General features: G+C 45.2%; 3 protein-coding genes across 3 annotated transcripts in view; 1 reads left to right on the top strand and 2 right to left on the bottom strand.

The window, feature by feature from the left end:
- The window catches only part of LOC142968169 (formin-like), a 36,845-nt gene extending 35,610 nt beyond the window's left edge, over nt 1-1,235 (bottom strand). Inside the window, exon 1 of the mRNA XM_076107952.1 lies at nt 324-1,235. Within this exon, the coding sequence (XP_075964067.1) occupies nt 324-1,235 (912 nt within the window). The remainder of the gene's footprint in view (nt 1-323) is intronic.
- A 479-nt stretch (nt 1,236-1,714) lies between these two features.
- On the bottom strand, nt 1,715-11,920 carry LOC142968293 (formin-1-like). Its single transcript, XM_076108107.1, has 6 exons — nt 11,803-11,920; nt 11,510-11,724; nt 11,319-11,464; nt 10,345-11,225; nt 4,038-4,204; nt 1,715-1,807 (listed from the first exon to the last, which is right to left on the bottom strand). The coding sequence occupies exons 1-6, from the start codon at nt 11,918-11,920 to the stop codon at nt 1,715-1,717; spliced, it is 1,620 nt and encodes a 539-aa protein (XP_075964222.1).
- A 3,607-nt stretch (nt 11,921-15,527) lies between these two features.
- The window catches only part of LOC142968292 (ryanodine receptor 3), a 93,012-nt gene continuing 88,019 nt past the window's right edge, over nt 15,528-20,520 (top strand). Inside the window, exon 1 of the mRNA XM_076108106.1 lies at nt 15,528-15,575. Coding sequence (XP_075964221.1) covers nt 15,528-15,575 — 48 coding nt within the window. The remainder of the gene's footprint in view (nt 15,576-20,520) is intronic.

The raw sequence follows: 20,520 nt of genomic DNA, 5'->3' as shown, positions 1-20,520 counted from the left end.
TGGCTGGAGGGAACAGAGGAGGACACCTGGCTGGAGGGAATAGAGGAGGACACCTGGCTGGAGGGAACAGAGGAGGACACCTGGCTGGAGGGAACAGAGGAGGACACCTGGCTGGAGGGAACAGAGGAGGACACCTGGCTGGAGGGAACAGAGGAGGACACCTGGCTGGAGGGAACAGAGGAGGACACCTGGCTGGAGGGAACAGAGGAGGACACCTGGCTGGAGGGAACAGAGGAGGACACCTGGCTGGAGGGAACAGAGGAGGACACCTGGCTGGAGGGAACAGAGGAGGACACCTGGCTGGAGGGAACAGAGGAGGACACCTGGCTGGAGGGAGGTTCCTCAGCCCCCTTCTCAGCTTCATGCGTCTCCTCCCTCTGCGTATTATCTAAATCCTCCTTTAGAGGAGAGGCTGTGGTAGCATTATGACCTGAGGCCTCCAAATCCAGATGTCTGGAGATAATGGAAGGAACGGGCAGAGAACAATCTATGCCAGCCAACTCTTTGCCTTCATCTGTCCCTACATTGTCTTTACTATTCTCTCCATCACCAGATGTTTCTACATCCAAAGACGCTGTGACGGTGCTCTCCTTGGGACTGCGGCCATTTGCCTGTTTGGAAACTAAAGAGTCCAGGGGTGTCCTAGATTTAGGTCTGCTGACGAACATGTTCGAATATAGAATAGCTTCTATGCGGGATCTCTCCGTAAGTCTGTGTGTTCTGAACACAGGCATTTGGTACTTGACCTCAGTGGCTTCTTCCATCTCATCTCCATCACCATGCTCCACTGTATTATTATCCTCCTCAGGTAGGGTGGGCTTTGACAGATTAGTGCTGCTGTGGGCCGCCTCCTCGACCTCATTTTCCTCATTGTCCATGTACGTTTCCACCAGAGTGACCTGTACCAGCTCTAGATCAACTGCTGTTTTAACTTGGTCGCCAGACTCCTTGCCGGTTTCCAATGATCCAGCGCTCTGCCCTGTATCACAGGAAGCAGTCACATTATCCTGACGCATACCTTCCCTCCCTTGGAGATCGTTCTCGCCGTTAGCAGTTTGACCGCCTTCAGGTAGAAGATTCTCCTCATCCGACAGCTCCTTGAAAGACGTCAGCACGGCCGACTCGGCGTCTGAAGAGGCATGTCTGGTTCGGCTGAGCATACTGCTGAAGACATTCAGGTAAGAACTGGCGGGCTGCTTCCCCGGTCCATCCGAGTTATTACTCAAACTGTCCATTTTTGCTCAAATCTCCACACGAACTGAGAGTAAAGTGAGAAAAAACAAAAACGGGTAGCAGCAAAGTGTCAGTTCAAAGTGTAGCAAAAGGCCCCCACCTCCAGTTATCCAAGTTGCTACTATTCCACTACCGCTGGCTGGGACAAAAGGCCTTTGTATGGACAAATCTCTCCAGCTCCTCTTACCACTATTTCTGTATTCCTGTTTAGTGAAAAGCAAACAGGTCCCACGTAGTAGACTTTCATAATATCACAGTGAGTCTACTACTGACTGTATGTTGTCAGCAGTAATGTTCACCCTCCTCTGTGCCAATAAGGTTCCCATGACGCTGCAAGTGAAGTCAAGCTGTTCAGTGGCTGGAAGCATGTCCTGCTGTAATCTTCCTGGCAGAGTATAGTTCACCTGCCTTTCACAAAAGCATTCCAGACTCTTCCGACAAGTTGAGTCTTAGTATCCATAAAGTGGTGGGTGATCCTTCTCTATGTGCCGGTATACACACTGGAGTCCATGTACTTGTAGTTGATCTCTGTCTCCTTTACCTTGTTTCTCACTTTACAGGAAAGCCCTGTGTGCTGTCGTGTGAGAAAAAAAGAAAACTCCACAGGTTGGGATAAAGAATGTGTCTCACTGGTCTACCCAGTCTAGGGGACGCCCTTTCCCTTCTGGTTCCTCCCTTCCTGGGAGGGGACCTGCAGAGCCCAGCAGTGCAGGTGTCTGATTACCCCTGCTCACTTCCTTATAATGGCTGCCGCAGTAACAGAGTAAACACAGAGGAGGAGTCAGTCTGTGGTCAGGTGGAGAGCTGCTGAGGTCCATTAGCCCAGCATTGCACCATTAAGCGGTGAGCTATTGCAAAAGACAGGGTGATTACTCAGCCTTGCTTTAGCCAGCTCTAGCTAATGTGCTAAGAGGCCAACATGTGATTAGTGGCTCATAGACAACCAGGCAGAACAGTTCAGTAAAACAACAAGATTTTGATTTTCACTTACCTTAAATCTCTATATACTGAGCACTGACAGCTTTAAATTAAAATACACCTTCTGTTTGGAGGCTTATATGAGAAAATAAAATGGCACAGAAAAACAACTTTTATTGTGTCTGTCTTTCTCGAACTTCTGATGATTTGTATACGTCAATAAAGAAAAACACTGCATTCTTCAGACTGTGGTTGCCCCAGCAACCCAAGGTGGTCCTCCATGAATGCATTCCCTCAGACTGCATCAGTGAGCTCGGTCTAAACATGGAGGTAGCTGGACTATACAGGCTGCTTTTCTAATGTTTATATTCAAGTAAAATGACTGCCCTCAATTAAACATCTTCAAATACTGACGTCTCCCCCGTCAAAGGACCACTGACTAATAATTAGTTATGTTGCTACAAGAAACAACTGGAAGAGAAATCAGAGAAATTTATATTTTTAAAGATTCTAAATAGTGAAAATGGAGCCAGAACTGCATGGATTATGCAAATGCTAGAAGTATTTATTTATTACCATTTTAATGTCACATTGGAAGTGTCTTACCAATAAAAACCTGAATAAAATACAGCACTCGTAATTGCATTTTTCTAGGAAAGGCATTTATTTTCCCCCTCGTCTGAAGAACGCCATGAATAAAAAAGGGGCTTCTATGGCCAAGCATTTAAGTTATGCAATAGGACTCAGTTTATCTCCCACAGAGGTCGCACTAGACAAAAGGCACAACTGATGTGAACGCAGATCTGACACATGTGAGCTCAGAATAGAAGTGAAATCATTTTTTCACAAGTTACAGATCATACCAACACTACAGACCTAAAAAACTATCAAGTCTAACCCACATTATTGGATTGTGCATCTCAACCCTTTGTGTCCATCTGTGACAACACACTGAGAAAACATCATGAACATTTGAGGCGTGTGTCTTTCTAATGACAGGACTATGGAATGACAGTGACAATGAAGTATGCAAGTTGTCACTTTCACAACAATACAAGTTAGACAAGTGTCTACTTCTGTACAGCATGGCCTTTATACTGGTATGTTAACAGATTTTTATCACAGGGCGTTTACAAAACAATGCGTGACTTGTGTTGATACACTACCCGCCTAAATCCACACCCGCCTAAATCCACACCCAGGTAATTGCCTCATCTGCCAAAGGAATGAATGACCTTTGCCAGACAACATAATGGCATCTGGAAAGACTTGGAAATAGTTCACATCATGCCAGCAATGGTAGATTTAGATGTGCACTTAGACCGTTCTTAAATTATATTCCATTTTAGCATAATTAAAACCTCCAAAACCTGGAAACAAACAACGCACTGTTTGCAGCAGTCTTTTTTTTTTTTTTTTTTTTTTTTTTTTAGAAGACACACATACTGTACAGTAGGATTACATCAGTCACATGTTCTGAGGCAAGCAGAATATCCTGTGTTGCAACTTCTACTGCTTAACAAATACAAATCACACTAATTACTCCTAATAGCCTAAAACTTTCAAAATAAGGTTAAAAAATGTTCAGAAAATGTAACAAAGGAAGGAGAGCTGTTCCTGTCTTTGCTCTGAACGACAAAGGTTTGAGTGGAGTGATCTCGTTCAGTTTTGGCTCAAGACCACGTTCTACAGATTAGAATACACGACCTGTTAATCCATTTCTAAGAATTCATGATCAGGTGGTTAAATGCCCGAGTGGAAAGAAATCCCTTTGAGTCCCAAGAGGTGGGAAATAAAGAGTGCTATGGTACACTGCTCTGTGTGTGAAAATACACATTACAGCTCATTTTGATCTGTGAGTGTTTGTGCTGCTCGAGGGCCCTCACCGTGCACTCCAGCTTGGGACAGTAGGGCGTGTCACCGAGGATGTCATCCTCCGGCGGTGTGATGCGTAGGAAGTCGAGGTGATCAGGGCGTGGAAAGCGGGAAAGGGGCTCCTGAGGGTCATCACCATCCAGCATCCAAATGTCATCATGACGCAAGAGGGAATCCTCTACACAAACAAACACACCAACACCACAGGGTAATCAACGCTTTAACAGGTGTGGTCTTGTGTGATGAGGCTAAATAGGCAGCACTGACTGAGGCTGTGCAACCTGCACGGGGAATAAAAGCGGAACCAGTTAGAAAGCAGGCATCAGAATCTCTTAGCATCAAGCAAGAGAGACCACTGTTTTGCTGCAGGCTCGAGGGCAACAGTCTATTTTTATCTGCACTTAGCCGGCTCTGTTCCCATCGTCGACACCAGCAGAAAGCCACACTGATCCAATAAGGAAAAATGGCTGCAGAGCACTAGCATTAAAAGCAGATCCCGTTATTGATTTGCATTGAAGAGATGCACTGCAACAGAGCCAATGCCGTTGTTCAGCATTACCGATGCACTACAATAATGTCAGCTGTAGATAGGTGTGTGTTTAGTCGCCCAAAGGCCCTGAAGGAGTGAAAATACAGGACTTCAGATTGGGGAAGACTGCCCTCTCCTGACCAGGCAGTCACACAGAAGGCGACGAGTGACATTTTAGAACATTAAGCTAAAACCGGGTAAAAGTGCATTTTAAACTTTTAAATAAAATGTCTTTCATCAGTTCCGTTTATGCCGCAGTATGCTGGGGAGGTTGGATTCATTCCGTGCATTTCAGAGCACCTGGCCCTTAATATTTACTGCTCAGTGACACAATGCAGCCTCAACCTGAAGAACCTCCCTCATGCGCTGTGCCCCGAACACGTCACATGGTATTGACTTCAGGAGCCAGGATAGTGCCTCACACATGCGCATGAGCAGAAATGCAATTTCTAATTCTTCTGACGTGTATGGGAACATGATAGCTTATATCTTGGCTTGATGCACGCAAGAGTCAATGTGCGCCAATGTGCACTATTTAGTATGCCAGAAAAAAGATTTTGTGTGTGCCAAAACATAGTCAAATGTAGAATGTCCTACTGCATCCTGTCCCATTTTGCAGTACGCAAGCCGTACATACTTTGTAAGGGCAGCTACAGTACGTACTAAAAGTAAAAAGAAAAAAAGTCAGTCATGCAAGAAAAAGGGCGGAACAGTGCAAGAGAAGAGATATGAGACAGTGAGGCAAAAGAATAAGGAGGTGGAGACAGAGGAGAGAACATAGTGGGAGTGAGAGGGGGGAGGGTACACATCTTGAAGCTCATTGACCTCAATTTCCTCCAGCTGTAAGACATCACTTTGACTTCTTTGGGGAGAATTATGAGCTGCAAACTGAGAAAATTCACATCATCTCTTCCTGTTCGATAAGCTGCTGACATATCCCATAACGTCTCTTTGTAATGAGTACCCCTGAAGAGGACATACAGTATTTCCGTATTGCTGCCCAGCAGCCACTTCTAAACTCTTGGAAGTCCGCTAGTATAGTTGCTGTATAGCTCCCCAGAGTCTGAGTCTCAGCCAAACGCTTTAAATTCAGTTATCGGCCCACACACACACACACAACGGACTGGGGGGGGGTTTCATTAAAAAAAAATGGAAGCATTGAAATTCAGCCTCAGTGCTCTACCACAATCAGTCATTATGAGACGGCAGCAATGCCTGCAGTCCCTCCAGTTATCTAGGACTTGGGACAGCAGGGGGAAAAAGGATTAGATTAATAACTTTTCATTATGATAATGCTGCGCTGCATGGTGCCGCAGTGGGAACTGCTGACTGTAGGTTGGGACACTTCCAAATGCAGAGTTAAGCCCAGTCCGGGCCAAGGAAAGACATTTGTGATCAGAAACAGCTCTCTCTACAATCTCTCTTAAATATATGAAACAGGCAAACAATGAACACCTATTGATATACGTTGGCTATGTTCATTCATGACTCGGCTAAACAACCTGGATCTTGTACATGTGTGACAATGCTTCCCCAAATAAATTGACAGTCACATAATTAGAAGTGCACGGTGGCCCACACTGCCACCATCTGGACAGGGAGAGGAAGAGGCATGTTTTTCTCGCTGTAGTCAAACACTGCAGTGAAGCTCTAATGTCAGTGCTGAACGCTAGAAGGTAGACACAGCGATGTAACGCACGACACTGCAATGTAATGACAGTAATCAGATATGGAGAATCAACTCTTACATGCAATAGGTAATGAAGGCGCTGCACTCTTCCATGTACACACACACACACAGAGCTTAGGTTCGCTGGCCATGGGGAAAACTGAACGCTCATTGCCATATAATCTTCCTCTCTGATGCTCGAAAAGCTGAGAGTAAATCACAGTGTCCATAACTGAGCGGACACAGGGTGCAGTACAGTTTGGTCGGATAGCAAGTAATGCTGACTGGAACATCCTAACACGAGACAACAGCAGAAATACCTATACGCATATCTATAATTTCAGAACTTTTCACAAAGCAACACGAGCCTATCTCCTCTCACGCTAAAGTCTCATTGTTGTTACAGACATTCAAACAGCTTTGCCCTGTCTGCCCTATTTTATCCACTAAAAATCTATGAACCTCATCATTCAAAGTAAAATAACTGGGCCATGCGGCAAACTGAGGTGCATCTGGCATCCTCACCCCCACCTCCATCACTTTTTAGGCAGGAAGAAGAATCATAGACTTCGATATATAAAGCATGAAAAATGAAGGATTTATAAATCACCCGGTTTCTTTTTCTACGCAGGCTCGTCGGCCGTGCACGGCTGTCAGGCTGGCTGATAGACTGACTGGTTTGGCTGGCAGTGCTGAGGTCTACAAGGGGCGGCTACAAGTTGAAACGCAGCTCAGGGATCAGTGCTGTGGTGCTTTGAGGGCCAGAGCAGCAATGTAGCATGACACGATGCTCACAGAGTCATCATTATTCATTTGAAAAGCAGTGCTGGAGGCTAATGGGATACACAGAAGAGCTGAGGAAGAGTGAGGAGTGCCTTCATTGGGCCTGGCGGGCCATTGACTGGGAGACAGGAAATTTGGTTAAAAAGTCACTCCAGTCCACTGGTGGGTGCATGTTTAAAAGAGTGAGACATTGAGGAGAAGCCTTTAAAAAGCTGCTCATGCTGAAAAGCACGAGATGGAACATATAGCTAACATTTGCCACGGTGGTAAAGAAGGAGTCATTTATTAAAGAAAACAAGTTACACGTTATATGAGAAGGACCTTTGTGCCCCGTTTCACTGCATGTAGTATGCAGACCGAGAGAAGCAGGTTTTGGCAGAATCCACTTCATTATCTGAATAGAGCCGGCCCTTGTCTTCACTGAGGGGACACTGTTGCATGGCAGGGCAATTTGTGTTGAATGACAGCGAGCTGGGAGAGTGGGGTGATATACTCCTGCTCTGCCCTGATCAGTTTCATATGACCTTGCAGGAACATATTGGGTAATCTGATTATGGTATTGCCGGCCATATGTCAGACAATAAAATAAGTAGGGGAAGGAAGGGAGGGAGGGGGAAAGAGCGAGCGAGAGAGAGAGAAAGGTTGCCCTTAGCTCTACAGAGCTTTATGGCGTCTTTTAGCTAATTATTCTGAGTTTCTGGCCCACTACTTCACTGTTTGGCTTTAGTATCACCACTCTTATTATCATTTTTGTGCGCAGGCCAATGTAAACGCTCTACAAACCCACTGTATACTACATGCTCAGCAACAAACAGCAGACAGACAAAGTTAATGGCTAGCTGGTGAACAGAGCGGAGCAATAAGCTGTCTATCAGGAGCTGGTGAGGACCGAAACAGAGCTAAAAAGGAGAGTAAATAGTGGATTCACATTTACCAGGTGGCCGGAATAAATGCAAATGTTTCCCTGTATCTTCTTGATGTGTAAAATAGGCAAATGTATGCTAAGAAGTTTCCCCATGTCCACTGAGAGATGATAATATGTCAGTGTATTTGTAGCTTGTTTCAGCTGTCCCCAATCTATTATTGCAGGTTCTTGTGCAGCTTTAAAATACTGATATAGTATAAGAGAACAAGCAACACAAATGCTAACGTAAATGAAAACTAACGAACATGCATTACGTAGGTAATGTGTAAACACGCATGCAACCACTTACACACCTTCAGTGAATGTATAGACATAGAGTATTACAGACTACAGAGCATTAGCACATGAAACAAACAACAGAACTTATTACTTTAAAATCACAATCTCTGTCTGCATCATCACCCTCATTAATAAGCATTGAGATTAAAGAACCCGTATTATAATCAGTGCACCATTTGCGAACTATGAAGGGCCGGGCTTCTAACAGACCCACTTAGCCCTTTTGGCTGGACCCTGTGATGTTCGTTTTTCTGTGTGAACATCTGAAGTGTATTCAATTATCACGCAACACAAGGGCGATCTAGTAAACAGCCAAGATGCGGCAAAAAAGAACAAAAGGATCTATTTTAAGATGAAAGGTTTGAGCTTTGAGTGCGAGGACTGTGCAGCATAAAGCATTTGGTTAGCATCATGTAGCCAACAATGTAAGTGTATCTTGCTCTGTCAGAGTCTCATACAGACAGCTTATGGCTTACAATATCATGCCGTTACATCAGCTGCTCAGGATATTAAAAAAACAGGGCTCATAATGTCACTTTTGACATTTGCAAGAACACTGAATTTAAATTTTTATTTTTTTTTAAAAGGTGTGGTCTAATGCCAGAAAATGTGGATTATGTGTGCGTGCGTGTGTGCCTAAATGTTAATGGAGGCATCTGTGTGTGTGGCATCTGTGAATGCAGAGGTGAGGACATACAGGGACAGTGTCATTTCAGTGGGAACCGATCCAAATGATCTCCACATGAGTAAAGCTGGGCCATCTATTCCCCTATCCACCAGTTAGCTTAGCATCAAACAGCTCAGCTCTCCTCCTCCTCCTCCTCCTCCTCCTCCTCCTCCTCCTCCTCCTCCTCCTCCTCCTCCTCCTCCTCCTCCTCCTCCTCCTCCTCCTCCTCCTCCTCCTCCTCCTCCTCCTCCTCCTCCTCCTCCTCCTCCTCCTCCTCCTCCTCCTCCTCCTCCTCCTCCTCCTCCTCCTCCTCCTCCTCCTCCTCCTCCTCCTCCTCCTCCTCCTCCTCCTCCTCCTCCTCCTCCTCCTCCTCCTCCTCCTCCGGCTGTTGCCGAGCATCGTATCGCTGGCTGTGTCGGTTGTTCTGGTCTGTGAAGTGATGAAACAACTCAAATACACTGGAGCTTCCTTAGAAATGCAGCATAGTTCTTGAATTAGAGGTAAAACCAACCATTATCCATGGTCTATTAGTAAATCACAGGGAAGGCCATCTGATGCTGCTGCAAATTAAAGCAAAGATAGTGTTGAGCTGACTGAAAGGTATGAATAACCACCTTACAGATGTACATAATGCATTCACGCTTCTGACATTATTAAAGCTTTGCAGATATTCTACATGCTGTGAGTATTTAAAACTCAATCATTGTAGGCAGATACAATGGTACAGATTATGGAAAGAGGAAAGGAGTTCTGCAAATAATAATCCTTTTCTCTGTAACCCTCGGGCCTGCTGGGTCACGGATCCTTTGTCAGTTTTCTGTGAACTGGAGAGGATGTGGATTTAAGGGAGAGACAGCAGGTCCCTAAAAGTCCAAATTGGCAATGCTTCAGTTAACACCGCGCTCACGAGAACCCTGGTCAGGTCGAACCCCGTGTCAACTTTGAGCCTTTGATCTGGGACACTCCCACTAATCTCTGCCTTCCCTACGGCGCTTAGAGAGTTAAAGTGGATCATCAGCCAAAGTATTCTCAGGCCCCGTTTGCCCCTTGTGCAACTCTGCTGGGTAGTTTTTAATTTGTGGTCACAGCCAAGATGTGAACACAGCAATAAAAAAAAAAAAAACTACCAGGACAGGGCTAGCAGAGACATTTGAGAAAGCGATGCATATTTAATGGACTGGCTGGTTTATTAGATAACAGCCGGGGTCACAAAGTAAAAGAAAACGTTTGTCAGTTACAATGCTGCAGAGTAATTGCTGACACAGACTCGCACACAAAGGCACTTCTTTCTTGTTCCGCTCTTTGAAATCCAGCAACAGCAATGCCAGATGAAGGGCACATTCTGTCAAACGCTTCATGCTACTAAGGTGATAAAAGCACTCGTGTCGACATTCACGTCGAGGCAGGGAGTTCGAACATGAATCAGTGTGTTCAGAGTAGGAGCAGTGTGAGCTCTGATGGCTTACCTGTTGTCGTGGAGTTGCTGGAGGAGTTCCACTTGAAGTTGCTGGGCCGCCTGCTGAGGTTCAGTTCCAGACGGGCGACAGTCCGCTTGTTGCCGTTGTTGTCGATGACCTCGGAGAAGAGTTTGGCCTCATCTGTGTTACTGGAGCTGTCTTGTTCGTGGTCCACATCCTTATCCGAGAGCAGAACGATGCGGTGGTTGAGCTGTGGGCTTTCCTGCTTGGAGGACAGAGGGGACAGGACTGGGGACATGCTCTGGAGACTGTTGGAGGCAGGGAAAGATGTGTTGAAGACCCCAGCGAGCGATGGTGAAGAAGGGTTCTTTGTGTGGTATTTAGCTGGGGGGCGAGGTTCGGTGGTATGTGATAAGGGCAACCGTAGCCCCTCAGAGAGCTGGTTACCAGTCTTTTCTCTACTGACTCCCAGCAGGTGGTCTCCGTTTGGTCCTCTCCACTCTCCATACCCCTGCTGGCAGCTGCTAGTCCCTGGACGTAGCATGGCTGGCTCGGCCCTGTCGGGGCTCGTGTGGTTGACATGTTGCACTCTCCCTTCCACATCCTGCACTTTGGCCACCACCCTGACCCCTTTATTGAGCTGGTTGATTTCCCCATACAGCTGCTGAGCGGACATGGCTGCTGATCCATTCTCACCCAGGCAATCAGACCTCTTAACTGGGCGAAGGTTGTTCCCGCTTTCCCGCCGAGTCAGACCCTCCATCAGGTTGCAGAATGACGACTCATAACCCAGCTCACCGTCGTACTCTGAGAAGTCGTTGCAGAAATCGATGTCGGAGTCAAATGTCCGGTTGTCCTCCATGAAGTCCCAACCCTCACGAGTGATCTGGAAGGGTTCCTCCATGGGCAGGATGGGATTACTGACTGCACTGACATAAGAGCCGGTGACTGGGCTGTCAGTGACATGGCCAGAGGTTGAGGTACCTGGGATCTGCTGCATTACTGAGGCTGAACATGTGGACGCACTGTTGTGAGCAGGACGCTCAACAGATGAAGTTCCACTCTTAACTTTCCTCTTCAACTTACTGTGCAGGATATTCTCGGTGCTGTCAAGCTTCTTGCCTCCCGACTTCTTCAGCTTTTTGCTCTTGGATGTCGCTCTCTTATGCTCTTGGGACACCGTGAGAGACTGGTTGCTGCTGCTGCTGAGGACCTGACCGCCAAGGTGAACTTCCGGACCCTCCATGTAATCCTGGAGTTTCCCATCCTGGTTACCCATCCTGACTTTGATGGCGCAATCCCTACACAGCGACAAGAGATCCGCCAGCAACTGGTGGTGCTCCGCCGCAAGCCAGCAGAGCTCTGCAACTGCCTCCTTTGTTGCCTGCTGGGTGATGAGAAGTTCGCCCGAGGAGCCGGAAGACTGGGCTCTTTGTTCGGAGACTGCGAGATCCTCCTTTCCCCGGTCATGGCCATTACAGGCTATTTCTGAATGAGGGGCGCGGCTCTTGTACTTAAAGCCCGGGGCCCGCCTCTTGGGGAAATACAGGCTGATGTTGCTTATCTCACAGATGGGTGCATATAGCAGCAACACAGTGTGTGTGCCCTCCATTATGGGTGCCATGTTTATCACACGAGCACCCCGAGTAAGCGGTCAGCCCCCAGACGGAGTGATTGGGCTCGGACTGCAAGGGGAGGATCTCCGGCTATTCATCACCTGGCCTGTCCAGACACTGTCAGTGAGAAAGTAGCACACACACTTTTAGATCCTGTGAAGAAGATAGATTATTTGAATGATGATACAGAGCTATTTTTTTTTTAAGCATAACAATGCAAAACTACTCCTTTCCCTACAACAAACCCTCCAGATTTCACTGTCAAACTCATTTGTTATTTGAAAAACGAAATAAAACCAAACACTGCATAGATTAAACAAGACAGTAACCATACCAACAATATCTTATCTTCTTCATCCTCTCTTCTTGTTGCATGAGTGGATGAAACATTTCTAAAACCGCATTTCATCAACATTTCACAAGCTGACTGCCGCATAAAACCTGAGAGTGTCCAACAAGGTGACGACACACGCAGAGCCCCGTGCTATTGCTGCCGTTTGAGATGTTTACAAGCAAAAACAGGCGCACATCTTGCATGCGCTTCAACGGATTCCCTCGACATTTGGCAATATCTCTGAGTTGTTTACATCATAACATAATCCCGTGGGTAACCGTCACCTTGCAACAAGCCCAGCTGGTGCAGTTGTCAGTGTTAAAATGGCAGCATAGTTGCACGAACCCTACGGAGGTTACTGCTGCCCATTGCGATTGAAATCGAGAAATATTCAGTTACATTTATTACAAATTAAGATGTAATGCATAAAGCTCTGCATAAGCAACATGCCAGCTTCACGTCAATGTCATATATTCAATTAGGAGCTGAAAGTGCGTTACAGTGCACTGCACCTGCAGCAGGTGAAGCACAGCAGCACTTGGGGAAATACAAACAGTTACTTACCCGATTTAGCGGCATGGCAAATAATTATTCACATCTCTGTACTGCAGCCAGCTCACCCGCTGCCTCGCAGAGCTTGTCTGTGGTGACTGACAGGAGTTTGGTCCAATAGATGAGCTCAGCGCCGGTTCGCCGCTATTTGATTGGTTGCTTAGTATTTGCCCACATCCCGCATTTTGAGTCAGTGCAGCTGCAGCTTGCAGGTAGGCCATGTGATGGGTTTCAAGTCTGTGCATCGTGAAGAGACGGGGCCCAAGTATGGCTGAAATGTATTTCATTTAACAGTCCTTAGCAGTTTTTAGTGTGTCGCAGGCTTACATTAGTACTTTGTTGTACACGCAGAGAGATAAGAGCGTGTGAAAGTACCTGCTCTCTGAAGGCCCGAGGAGGTGCCATTTCTTACGAAACAGAGACACCTAGTGGCCAACATGTGCATTGCTATTATACCACTGAGCTGGATCAATTCAACTATTTTCTTGATTTATGTATTAATCTCTGCCAAGGACGCAATGTCTTCAATCAAGTTATAGCATATTTCTATGACAGGGAGCAGGATATCTAAAAAATATATTTGTTGATGGGGTGAACAATAGTTTATTGAATTTGTTCTTGTTTAGATGCTGTGGCAGTCACAATAACTTAGCTTTCAGACAGAACATTTACAAGAAAGAAAAAAAGCTCAGACAACAACACACAGAGGGAGACCAACTTCATTCATTTTTTTCAGGTAGACATATTACTCCACCCTATCTTACCATAGCAAATAGCTGTTTGTTTGCTGCTATATTAATGCTCTCCTCAGCATAATCGTCTAATTTCAGTTCCTACCTGTCATTGATTTGCGGGGCACAGGTGTGAGTGTAACAGACTCCGAATAACGTATGCAACAGTTGAGTGGGGACCCAGAGAGTTGTTGACTAAAGGAGATTATTCAAGGAGAACCCGCAGACCAGAAGGACCGGTGCTCGCGACCAACCAAGAGAGTAAGTAAGTAAGTAGGGTAAACTTACTGAAATAATTATGATGAAAAGTACAGAGGGTTGTGAAATATGAACGTTATGATTAGCCTGGTCGTTTCAATGGGCCATTTTCACCGCAGCTATTCTTGACATGTCATAGCAAGGCAAGCACATGTATAATCAATCAAATTAATTATGGTCCCATGCTAATTAGTGTGTCTGCCATTCCAGTGAGCCAGCATGCAACAATACCGGGAACCTGGCCCACCTAAATGGAACAGGGCCATAATTAACGTTGTGATTATTTTCACCTGTGTTTACACTGCAATGACATGTCGAAGTGGCTGCTGTGAAGAGGACCCGTTTGGGTCATAAAGACAGAAAAGGAGGAAAGAGCATTTGTAATCCTAAATGGAGGAGGAGCAAATTTATTTAACTGCGGGTCCAGACCTTTTAATCCGCCCACTCCACAGAGTTAGAGTCCACTATAGTTGACGTCTGTCTGATATCAGGCAAGGTACAGTACAGGGAGGAGAGGAGGTACTGAGCAGATGTTATGCCACAGTGTTGACACTAGAGGGCGGCATCGCATAATAATAATAAGGGAGTATTTGTGTTTGCTTAATTTAGTTGTAGAGATGAGCATAGGCTTCTTTAAGGCTGAGGGTCATCTTTGATTTAACAGTGAGACCAGACTGATTGCTGTTGTCCCTATATTTAGTCCACGGAAAATATGTACAGTGCATTCATATATATTTATATATTCAGTTTGATCTCGTTTAATGTTAAATCATTTAAACATAACGTTTTAAGTAGTTTAACAAGTGTACAATTTTAAGTCAGTTTTGCAGCCTGGGATGTGCTCTTAGGCTCTCTTCATGAAACCCACTGAATCTCAGCTCTCTCAGATATCACCCTTTTTTAAAAATTTGCTTTTTAAAATATTTTTTAGCATAATGTAGTAGCTTGTATAAATAATAATGATACATATCACCTACATCATAGCAAACACCTTGTGCATATTATGTTGTAAGCTACAATACATGTAATTTGTAATCGTAGATATAGTAGATTGGTGTTGATATTGGAGGATGTTTGTCCGTCTGCTTTTTTCCACTTCCAACAGTGGTAGTAACACATTCTCTGTGTAGCAATACGTGTACACCAATGCTAAGCTATATAGACACACGCACTGAAGCGACACTTGCACTGTGTAGTGGAGCCTTAACAGAAAAGGGTGCTGACCATGGTGCTGATCTGGACCAGCGCTTGGAAATAGCACCATGAATTCCCTGCGGACTAGAACCACGCTGTCGGTTTCCCTTTTCACTCATTAGCATGTTCTCTGTGAATCCGTAGCTCGGTGATAGGGCGGGAGGGAACAACAACTGACGAGATACCTGTTAGGTGGTGACCATTTCAACGCGTTTAAAGCTCTTTGTTTGAATATTCGCGCTTTCACGGTTACGGTCTACCGGTGACGTCGAAGATAAAGACACCGCTGCTGCATCTCGGCTACACGACTTGGCTTCTCCCCCGTTTGCCCCCCCCCCCCCCCCCCTTTAGTGGCTCCAGCCCACCGATGCTGACACACACTCCTCCTCCTCCGCGTGGCGAGCGGGGCTTGAGCACAGGGGCTTGAGTGACAGATGCTGCGGTAGTGTCCCCGCTGCATGGCCGTGGATTAGCTTTATGCTAATATCGAAGAGGAGAGAGGAGCCAGCGGAGGCTTCCCGAGTCTGAACAGGCTCCTCTGCAGCCATGGCTGAAGGTGGAGAAGGAGAGGACGAGATTCAGTTCCTCAGAACTGTAAGTATTCGCTTTCCTTGTACTTGAAGCGCTGCTCCGGCGACTGTGGATATGCGTGTTTCTCTTCTTTTTTTTTTTTTTCCACGGTACCTTGCGTGTTTGATTATTACTGTCGATCGCCGGTCACTTGGCTTTCCTCCCACACCTCATTGCATCCTACAGCCTTTGATAACCCTCTGCCTTCTTGCAGATGTTAAGAGGCGGCGGGAGTGCGCTGTTGTTTTGCGCATCGCTCACTGACAGCTATTGTCTTTTCTGCAGTATCTGTCTCAAGAAGTTGACAGCACTGTGCGTCCCATGTGAAACTTACATTATGCACCTTGCTGCACCGTCGTAGTCACCGTCGTCTTCCCTTTGACAGGTTGCCAGTAGCAGGGCCACTGTGATTTAACTTAATAAGCCATTAATTAACTCACAGAATTAAATGGTTTGTTCTTCAGGAATCACTTAAATATCGTCCAGGATGACTGGAGCTCTGAACCAGTGCACATGCTGTATTATAATATATTCAAACGTGGTAGCCGGCCAGTGTTACTGCCTGTACAGACAGTCACCCCAGGGTTCCTGCAGCAGCAAAGGTCTATGTAAATAAACCGAGGACAACATGTTGTAATAAATACAGCATTGCTGCATCAGAGCCAGGTTTCTAATGCTGTCTTATGGAAATAAAGCCAGTGTAGACAGACTGTATTATATGGTCATAAAAAGAAGCTGTAATTAAGTATTAAACAGGCTGTAGACTATTTGCTCTTCTTGGCTCTTGTATTATACTACAATAAAACATATTTGCCTTTTTTATTATGTATTTCTTCAGCTGAAAACGCATGTTGAAGATTGGACAATGTCTGGCATTGGTTGTTCAGAGAGGAACACTTTCCACTGTTGACAAAGATAGACACTGACATAATCTGCTCATCTATGGTGAAATGCATTGAGAGGCATATCATGTCACACTCGTCTAGGACGGATGAAGGAGCAGAACGCTGGAGGTCTTCCAGAAAGACCCTGAGACAGTAGGAGGTGTTTGGCTGCACATATTGCTGGCTCTGCTGTTTGTGGTTTCCCTTTTTATTAAGCTGCTCACAGATGCGCAACCTGCTGTACTTTGAGGTAAACGGAGCAGGCATGTTCTGGTTTGTAATGCAAATGATTGTAACCTGGCTATTGTTTGTTGAAATTTCCAAACGTATTTTACAAGGCAATGTGTTTGTCATCGCCTAATAATGAACCCTATTTTACCCAACAAATAACAGTACCATGTAAGCAGACAGAATGCAGAACCATAACTCTACCTTTAGGTATCAGAACAGCATACAAGAGATGGATTGTCGACTAAGGCAGTGTTTGGGCACTGAAAGGCGTACCTATCCCCAGGACTAACATTGATCTTTAAAATGTTTCTTTTCACTCAGAAAAAGCTGCTACCTCCTCCTTATTTGTCCCCCAACCTTTAAACCACAGCACATAGAGGTCACCACATCAGCATGCCTGCCACTCCAAAAAAAGAGCTGACATTTCAGCACCACTCTTCCTCATCTCTGGGCTGGAACTTAAATGCCACCAATTCACAATCAGGATTTTCTTTTTGTGAACAAGCTTCATGAGAGTTGTGGATTTGACTGTTCTTTCCTTGCTTGGCTGTTCTGGTTTCCATTTGTTGGATTCACAGGGAGCATTTTTCCCCCCAGATGTAACCTGGGGAGAAGAATTCCGACGACATTGACTAAAGGAAACTGCTGTTGCTTTAAAAAGGGCTTAGCGGCAGCTTGTTGCATCCGTGTGCACAGGGAAGCAGCTGACAGGCTGGATGGTGTTGTGATGGAGGCGCAGTGAGCAAGCTTGGTGTTCACGAGTGTGACAGTGTGTGTGTATGTGTGTGTGTGTGTGTGTGTGTGTGTGTGTTGAATGCAAATACGGAGCTGTAGCTGTGTGGTGCAGTCAGGCTGCACCAGACGTGCCACAGCAGAGCACAGTGCAGAAATTATTCATCAGTCCCAGCAAGGCACAGCTGAAGTACTCAGTGTAGAGGAACAGACACACACACAGACTGTACAGAGACGTACATTTATCCATAGTGCTGAAACAAGTGCTCGACTGGCTGCACATATGCCTATTCACAAACATCCTGCAGACACAGTCTACACTTTCTTTTTCATAGGTGGCACTAAGTGGCGAACCGTCTGTGTCGGTGTGAAAGCTGTACATTTTTTGCCTGCATCCGAACGTTGCTTGTTATTGGAGTCAAGGAGCTTGATAAAGCAGTTCACAAACTGCCTTTTCTCCAACAGCACAAAGTAATTTCCCTGGAGTGGCAGCCGAAAGTACCCCTGTCGGGCCGCTGCCTATAAAGCCAACTCAGTGGGAGGAGAGAGAAAGAGTGAGGGTATCTCAGCCGTCGGTAATTTGATGGTACAGGAAGAGGAACTGTGCTGATTATGAGCCAGGAGAGTCAGAGAAATGCTTCCCCCAAACTGCTGTTTAATATGAGAGGGGGCAAAGGGGGCCGCCGCCACACTTTAATAAGGCTGCATATTCTACAGGAACTTTATTCGTCCTGTTTGGAAACTGGATATGTCTTCAGATGCACAAGCTCCAGCAGCACTGCCTTTGTAATAAGCAGTATAGTGAATCAAATATCAGCTAATGGTTAGAGTAGTTCAGTTCAGGCTGCTCATTAGTAGTTTTTCTAAATGAGCTGCTTGCCTACTGTGCATTGTGTCATTTGAGCAGGCGAGAGAAGAGTTTTTTTAGTTTTAATCCGTAAAACCATCTTGACAGACGCCACTTATTAGTAAAACCACGGTACAGCGTGCGGTGAGACCATCAATGCACGGGCACACGCTCGCAGCTTCTCTGTTGTGAGGAACCCTGCTAGGCGAATATCAGATTCTGGGGATCTATTCGCAGTTCGAGTGGGAGTGGGGACTTTGAAAAGGCCAGACTAGGGCTGTGACTAATGCACTGTGGCAGCGTTTGGCTTGTTTATGTGAAGGCACTGGTCTCACTTTGCATCCAGCCGATGACTGTCAATGAGGCAGCACACAAGTAATGCAACGAGCCAGACCCAAACATGAATCACACCAGAGGAAATGCACAAGACCGTAAAGGGTTCATTTTGGTTTTGCAACATGCCTGTGACACCAGTGCAAGAGCTTTTTGGCTCCTCACCCACTTGTGACTCTGTGAACACCCTGCTGGGCATCTCTCTCCTGTTATTGTGTTGCTGTTGCTCTTTTTTGCTCTTCTTTCCCTTTGAACATATTTTTACTTTTCACTTTTATCTCTCGTCTCCCTGTGGCTCATGTGCTTCTCATATCCACAGTAATCTATTATGTCTTTGCATGTTATGTGTATGCATGTGCTACTATTTGAATCTGTGTATTTATGTGTGCAGACAAATGTATATACTTCCTTACTATAAAACTGTATACTGTTCGACCACATCACTTAAGCAGAGACAGTAAAGAACACGTTTCCAGGTTATTACTGACCTTTTAATCACAATCCTTAAAAATGTTTTCAAGTTGATACTTGTTGTTGCATGATTATAGCGCTACAAGTACGCCTGACTCGCTCCATATTTGGCTCCTCTATCACTCGCCCTGTGTATAATTATTAGAGATCACCATGAAATGATTCCCACTGATGGGAATTCAGTTCAGCACATCATCACATTCTACTTGACACGAAGGAGGGGAGCTTTAATGTTATTATGATGAGGTCTGCTGTTATTTCATGGTTGAATTAAAAAAGTAATAGCTCAGTTTCGTTAGGAACCGAAAGGCTTTCTGAGCAGACTGGTGCAGATTTGAGGGCAAAGATTCACTCAAAAATAACTTTGTGAAGAAATGATATCATGAAACCTCCAAAAAGATCTTTTCTTGCAAATTGTCACAGGGAATATTGTCTCGTCTGGTGTTTTTGCCATATGTTTTTACCAGCTGTTACTGGTATATCATTTATTCATTTGTGACGTACCCGTCTTGCGCAAGTGTGAAATATAATTGATCTAGAATGTTTCTTTTCCTGGGCAAGTTGCATTTAAGACTTCTCTGAATGCAAAGTTATATCATGTATAAGGCAAGCAGGGTATTGATCAAGTACATACTCTTTTTCTGCACTGCACATATACTTCTATATTGCAGTATTGATTTCCTTTATATCTCCCATAACACAACCTGAGACTCCTTCAACAACTCAACTTGCAGAAAAGTAAAGTTGGTGTGAGGTTTAGTGTGCGGGAGTGTTGTTCAGCAGCAGGCTGAGTCTCTGTGCTGCGTGATGGAGATGGACAGATAAGATAGGCCTGTGATGTAGAGGGAATTAAGCCAGCGGGCCTGCCCAGAGACCAGCCAGCGTAAAGCTGCTGTAATGAGCTATTGATCGTGCCACCAAATGAAGAAATTTCCTCAGTAATGTCAGTGGCATGCAGTAAGCAGGCCTGATTGATCTGGTGTTTCAGAGCATGAATATTTAATAGGCAGTGTAGGAAGCTTCTTCCCAAAGAAGACCCTGCTGTTCTTTTCTTTTTGGTTGTAGACCTCCAAGATGTCTGCCGTTTATGTTTGCAGCTATAGAATCAGAGGGTGGCAAGCCTTGATATGACCGTACTGACTAATACTTAACTCCTCTCATTTGTTTTTTGGTATATGGGAACACTTAAACATATACAAAGTGTCCTCGTTGACGACATCAATACGCTTACAGATTTTTCATGCTGCCAGCATCAAACTTGTTTAATTATTAAAAGATATTAAACACTGGCCATTCAAACGTTAAACCTCTGCGGTGCAAATCTTTAGTGATGATTAGTGTCAAGCCACCTTTGAATCCCTCCCAGTAGTGTATGTATCTAGTTAAAACCTAAATGAAAACAGATTTACTGTGAGTCATATTAACGGTTCATGTCTGCCTGTAATCAGAAGTAAAAAGTTGTAAAAAGTTG

Source organism: Anarhichas minor, unplaced genomic scaffold, assembly GCF_050575085.1.
Source record: "Anarhichas minor isolate MPS153535 unplaced genomic scaffold, ASM5057508v1 ptg000040l, whole genome shotgun sequence".
In the NCBI taxonomy this organism is placed as follows: Eukaryota; Metazoa; Chordata; class Actinopteri; order Perciformes; family Anarhichadidae; genus Anarhichas; species Anarhichas minor.
This window is presented reverse-complemented; position numbering and strand designations above follow the sequence as displayed.